The sequence below is a fragment of the Athene cunicularia genome, unplaced genomic scaffold (assembly GCF_003259725.1).
Source record: "Athene cunicularia isolate RWA unplaced genomic scaffold, athCun1 chrLGE22_part1, whole genome shotgun sequence".
In the NCBI taxonomy this organism is placed as follows: domain Eukaryota; kingdom Metazoa; phylum Chordata; class Aves; order Strigiformes; family Strigidae; genus Athene; species Athene cunicularia.
The window spans coordinates 144,828-150,850 of record NW_020799534.1 but is presented as its reverse complement, the minus strand read 5'-3'; the positions used below and the strand labels follow the sequence as shown (position 1 = coordinate 150,850).

Below are 6,023 nucleotides of genomic sequence, written 5' to 3'. Positions count from 1 at the left end.
TTCCTCCCCCTTTCCCAGGGATGCTGCGGGGCTGCCCTGGAGCAGGTTCCCCCCTCCGAGAAAAATGCCCCAGTTGGCTGAAGGTGGGACTGGGACTGGGACCATGGGCGGGACTGGGAGCTCTGGGCAGCTCCGGGTCCAGGACTCAGCTGACCCCGGTGACCCCGTAGCCACCCCCTTGGCCGTGCTGGAGCTGATGGAGGGTTTTTAACCCGCGCTGCAGCCAGAGCCCACCAGGTCCACGTCCAGCCGGGCCAGATCCTGCTGCGTTCCCAGGCAGGACGCGGTGCAGAGATCTCAAATAAATCCTCATTTTCCTGGTCTGTTTGGGGGTGTCTTGTCCCTCCTGCCCATCTCCGTGAGGAATTCCCAGCCCCAGCTGCCTGTTTTGGCTCTGGTTCTTGCGCCAGAATCTTCCCTGCATCCTCCTCCTCCTCACCCCTCTGGGTTTCTTCTGCTTGGGGTGGTTCTGTCTGGGGTCAGGGTCTTGGTGCCAGGGGTTGTGCAGGGCTGGAGTCCATCAGTCTTTGTCCTGAACCAACCGTCCCCCTCTGCGGGAACTGAGTCCCTTGGAAGGAAACCAAGTTGCTGGTCCTACAGGAAAAGAGAAGGAATTGAACCCACTTGTTTGGGATGGGAGCTCAGTGCCTGGTGACACAAAGGGAGAACATCTCCCTCTGCCCCCAGCTGAGCCATCCCTACTTGAAAATTAAGTTTTTGGCTACAGCAGGTTGGGATCCTGGTGGTTCTTTCAGAGGTTGGGGGGTGGAGATGTTTGAAAAGGAAAGATATTTGAAATAATGGGGCTGGACAAGCTTCTCATTCCACAGCGAGTTCCCACCGCATCCTTACTTGGGAAACTGGGAAACTCCCCGAGTGTTCATCAGGCAATTCCCTCTTTGTCTACTTTCCTCAATTTAGAAAAAAAAAAAAAAATTCTGGAGAAAGAGGGGGAAATCCCTAAAAATTCAAACCAGATTTCCAAAGAGACAACGTTCTGAAACTTTTCCCTGGGAACATTGCACCGTGAAGTGTGGGAAGACGCCTCTTGAACAGAGCCCCAGACCTGGTGTTTTCCTTCTGGGGTGGGTTCTGGCGCCCAGGGCCAGCGAGGGACGGGGGCTGCGGGCGGGGATGCTGCGTTTGAGGGAGATGCCCGCGGGTGGAGCGGAGGAAACGCTCAGAGTGCAGCCTGGAGGGGTTTGGGGGCCCATTCCTGGGCTGCCCTCCCCACCCAAAGCGGGTGCGGCCCCGTGGTCCCACCAGGATGCCGGCTCCATCCTGGCTCAGCCAGACCCATCCATTCATCCCCAGGATGGTCCTTCACCCCCTTCGCCCACCGCATTTCCCAGCATCTAACAGACCCCTCTTACTCTGCCGAAGAGTTAATTGGGGCCACATGGTCCTCCGGGGATACGATGGCTGTGAGCAGCAATTAACACCCTAATCCAGCCCAAGCCCCATCACTCATATTAAAAGTGGGATTTTCCACATGGGGCGGCCGGGGCAGCGGAGCCAGGGCTGGGGCAGCACACTTGCAGCAAAGCTGCTTTCAGCTAAGCTTTATTAAATGAGTCAGGCACGCTGACAGGATTTGGGGGGGGGGGCTGATTAACGTGAAACCCCGGCTGGTTTGCGCCGTGTGGCTGCGTTCGTTACGGCAGCGGGAAACGAAGGTTCAATCAAATGTGCTCAGGTTAGAAGAGCTCGGGCAGGAAAATCTCCAGAGGCAGCTCGGCAGAGGGCCTTTACTTTCAGGCTCCCTCTTGTTCAACTTGCAACGTGACGATCAGGGTTGAAGCCCCGAGGGGAAGGACTCATGACTGGAAATAACCCCGAGATTGAATTGTTGGAAGCCCTGAGCCCTGGAAAAGAGCTACTGGGCCCCAGGGAGAGGCTTCAGCGGCTCCCCGCAAAAAATTCACCAGAAATTATTGTGGATAGATAAATAGATGACGGATCGATAGATTCTGTAGGTGCCATTGGTGGACAGAAAGCCGTTGATGTCTCCGGAAGCTCATTTTGACCTCAGTTCCCAACGCCCTCAGCGTGTTGAGCGTTTCTGCTGGAATTCATTAACATCTTGTCCCTTTGTTGCAGAGATCAGAGATGACCAAGACTTATGCCAAGCCCAAAGAGATGGCGGAGCTTGTGAGCACCCAAGCCTGGATGGATGAAACGTTGAGCTCCAAAGATGAACTGAAGGAGGAGGACGGAAGGCAAGGTCCTTTTGGAATGATGTCTGGCTTGAATGAGGAGCACGACAGCATCGAGGAAGAAGAGGAAGAAGAGGAGGATGGGGAAAAGCCGAAGAGAAGAGGACCAAAGAAGAAGAAAATGACCAAGGCGAGGCTGGAGCGGTTCAGGGCCCGGCGGGTGAAGGCCAACGCCCGGGAGCGCACGCGGATGCACGGCCTGAATGATGCTCTCGACAACCTACGGAGGGTGATGCCCTGCTACTCCAAGACTCAGAAATTGTCCAAGATTGAGACACTGAGGCTCGCGAGGAACTACATCTGGGCTCTGTCTGAGGTGCTCGAGACGGGGCAGACTCCCGAAGGGAAGAGCTTCGTGGAGATGCTCTGCAAGGGCTTGTCCCAGCCCACCAGCAACCTGGTGGCCGGGTGTCTGCAGCTGGGACCTCAGACCTTGTTCCTGGAGAAGCACGAAGAAAAGTCCCCGGTGTGTGAATCGGCCATATCCAGCCACTCCTTCAGCTACCAGTCCCCGGGGCTCCCCAGCCCGCCCTACGGGACCATGGAAACACATCTGCTGCATTTAAAGCCTCCGACCTTCAAGAGCTTGGTGGATGCTTCCTTTGGAAACCACCCCTCTGACTGCACCACTCCCCCCTACGAGGGTCCCCTGACGCCACCCCTGAGCATCAGCGGGAACTTCTCCTTGAAGCAGGATGGGTCTCCAGACCTGGATAAATCCTACCCCTTCATGGCCCACTATCCCTCAGTCAGCCTGGCTGGAGCACACGGACATGCCTCTCACTTCCAAAACACGGTGCCCCGCTACGAGATCCCCATAGACATGAGCTATGAGTCCTACCCACACCACGTGGCCGGGCCTCAGCTCAACGCCATCTTCAACGAGTAGCAAAGCAGAGTTAGACCCAAACTCTTGACGCGGAGAAGAAGTTCAGCTGCGCCGCGGAGCTGTTTCTAGAACGGACACAACTGGAGCGATATCGTCGCTACGGGGTGAGGGACTTCTGAGCATCTCTGCAGGACATCGCTGTGGGAGGGCCCTCCGGTCCCCTCCCAGCGGGTCTGCACTGGTGCCACCTTGCCGATTCCCGAGCTGTCCCCAGGAGCCACACGGACCCTTCCCGACGGCTGAACTCTAAGCAGCCACCGCCGAAAGCTGAGCCGTTGCCTCCCGCTCCCCGTGTCCCAGAGATGCTCCGGGAGGTGGCTTCACCCTGCAGGACTTTCTTCCTGAACACCCTCCAGGACTTTCTTCCTGAACACCCTCCAGCACGTGGGATCGTCCCTTGCCAAGGCGCGACGGTTCCTTTTCCTCCCTCCTTGGGGCCGTGGGGTGTGGGCACACCCCTGTCTCTCATCAAGTGGAGACAAACCCCTCCTGCCCCTCGGGATGACCAGTTCCCCTCCCGCTGGCTCTGACGGGATGACGCTTTTCCCAGTCCAGCCGTGCCCAGGCGGTGGGAATGATCTGGACCACTTGCAGAAGACCAACGCGGTTTCTCCTCCCTGAAGCTTCCCACCCAACGGGAGAATCTTATCCTCAGGGTGGGCACGGTCCGGCCGGGCTCGGAGCTTCTCCGTGACGGTCCCTCCACCGCTCTCCGTGCTGAGCCCTCCTGCCCGTCCTCTTCTGAGCCTCAGACCTCACCCACAACCCGCAACCAGCATGAGATTAGAAGCACACGGACCTTGAAACCTCGTTAAGGGACTGTTGGTCCTTCAGAGCACAAAACATCCCGGCTGGAAGAGGAGCTCTCAGCTGAACCCTCGCTCCTGACTAGGGCCACGTCTTACGGTTCGTAGCGTCATTTATCACGATCCGTGTCCCGAGCACGTCCTGCCAAAAGAAGTGTGTCTTAATTTCCTGTTTTATTTATTATTTACTTTGTGTGTGCGTGTGTGTGTGTGTGGGTAGGGGGGGGTGGTGTGTGTCTAATTTATTTCCTTCCATTTTACATGAAATACGGAATGTGCTAAATAACCTCCTCATTTTCCAGTTGACTTCCAAGTGCTTAGTTGGAGTTAGCTTTCGTGGAGACGTGTGGTTTTTGCAGTGCCGTTGCTCCAGGATTATTTATTAGCCATTATTTATTTAATTTATTTTCTTCCTGCCCTCACAGTCTGTTTTCCGGTGATGAAAGCAAGTATTTAACCAAGGGGTTGCATATTTCATGTTGAACTCCGTATTTAACATGGTCATTTCTCAGATTTTGGAGGCTGATCGTGCCCGGCAGCTCCCAACTCATCCCTTGTATTTCTATATGAGCAATAACTGTTAAAGGCTATGCAACTATTTTTGTTTTCAAGAAAATCCAAGCAACTATTTTTGATGTCCCACTGGCCTCGCGAGCCCGGCTGGCCAAACCTCCCTGTTTTGTGTTTTGTATAGAGTTGGGAATTTGGAGATGACTTGAGCTCCGGAGGTCCCTGCCCAGCCCCTGGTTCCCGAGGCTTCTTCCCTTTTGTACTGAGAGCAAATGTTTATCCTTTTGTAAAGAAAGCAGAATCGGGGTTTTAGCTGAAATAAAGTTGTGATCTTGTTTCAAGCAGCGTCGCCCCCAAGGGCTGTTGTCTCCTTTTCTGTGGTCCTCAGCGTGGTGGTGGCGGTGAGGGGCGACCCTGGGGGGGACGGACCAGAGGATCTGGAGTCCGACTGGACTGGAGTGCTGCCCCAGACGCGTGTGCCCCCACATGGATGTGCCCGGGCGTGTGCACACAAATATCACACGCGTGTGGGCTGGGGCGGGGTGGGGACCCCCACTTCACCCCGCCTCAGCCATCGCCCTCAAGCGGGGCTGTGTGTGACCCGGCCCCCACGAGTCCTCATTTCCCAGCAGCGCTAAAAAACCCCGAAACAGCTTCTGGCCGCCGTCGGCCCCTCGCGTGGGGACCCCCCTGCTCCACGTGTCCTCGCACAGCTCAGTGCTTCTCCGTCCCCCGGCCCCGCGCGCCGGCTGCTGCCGGGAGCCCGGTGGGATCTGTCGAGCGCCTTGTCCCCCCGCAAGCTGTGCTCGGCGCACGGGGCGAGGGCGGGGGGCTCTCTGGGGGGACCCGCAGCTGCAGCCACGCTGCAAAGGGCTGGGGGAGATGCTGCGGCTCTGAGCGGGGTCAGGGAGGCGGGCGGGGGGCTGGCGAGGAGACGAGAACCCGTGTGACCCCCAAACGAGAGGGGAGCGTCCCCTTTGGGGTGCATCTACCTGGGGGTGGGCCTGGGGGTCACTGCAGCCCGTGGAGATGGGGAGACCCTTCCCAGCGCGTGTGCACGTGTGTTCTGAAACACGCCACCGCTCGCACACGTGTGCGCACGCAGGGCCGGGTGCGTGTAGAAACCAGCACGTGCAGACTCACAGCCGCCCTGCACGCGACCGCACACGCGTGTGTGCACAAACCCACGTGCCGCCTTTGCACACACACACACCCCTCAGACACCCACACGTGTGTGCATCCCCTCCGAGGGCAGCGTGACCCCCCCCTTTCCCACCCGAGGATGCTCTGGGGGGCAGGGAGATGAAGACAGCGGCCAACTGCCCGCTGGTGCCCAGGGTCCAGCTGTGCCCCCGGCCCCCGCCAGCCCCTCGCTCCTTGGCTGGTGGCCCGGCCCGTCGCGGTGCCAGGTCCCCCGGGCGCGTGGGAGCCCGACAGCAGGGGAATCGCCCCTTCCAGCAGCCCCAGCCCGCGCCAAGAGGGCAGGGAGCTGTGCCAGGCTGGGGCAAACGCTGCCCGGCGCCCGCGGGGCTGAGCGTGTGCACACGGGCGTGCGAGGGGTGAGGGAATGTCCCCGTGTGTGTGTGTGTGTGTGTGTGTGTG

The 6,023-nt window shown here is 58.3% G+C and overlaps 2 protein-coding genes across 2 annotated transcripts in view; one reads left to right on the top strand and one right to left on the bottom strand.

Moving 5' to 3' along the window:
- Positions 1 to 1,401, bottom strand: part of PA2G4 (proliferation-associated 2G4) — a 72,264-nt gene extending 70,863 nt beyond the window's left edge. Inside the window, 1 exon segment of the mRNA XM_026867617.1 lies at positions 1,374 to 1,401. Coding sequence (XP_026723418.1) covers positions 1,374 to 1,401 — 28 coding nt within the window.
- A 167-nt stretch (positions 1,402 to 1,568) lies between these two features.
- On the top strand, positions 1,569 to 4,765 carry NEUROD4 (neuronal differentiation 4). The gene is made up of 2 exons (XM_026867652.1): positions 1,569 to 1,696; positions 2,101 to 4,765. Exon 2 carries the CDS (start codon positions 2,110 to 2,112, stop codon positions 3,103 to 3,105), a length of 996 nt encoding a protein of 331 aa, XP_026723453.1. The 5' UTR covers positions 1,569 to 1,696; positions 2,101 to 2,109; the 3' UTR covers positions 3,106 to 4,765.
- Positions 4,766 to 6,023: the final 1,258 nt, after the last annotated feature.

What these genes read in the sequence shown, in the direction of transcription:
- NEUROD4 (XM_026867652.1), top strand. Translation starts at nt 2,110, where the DNA reads ATGACCAAGACTTATGCCAAGCCCAAAGAGATGGCGGAGCTTGTGAGC.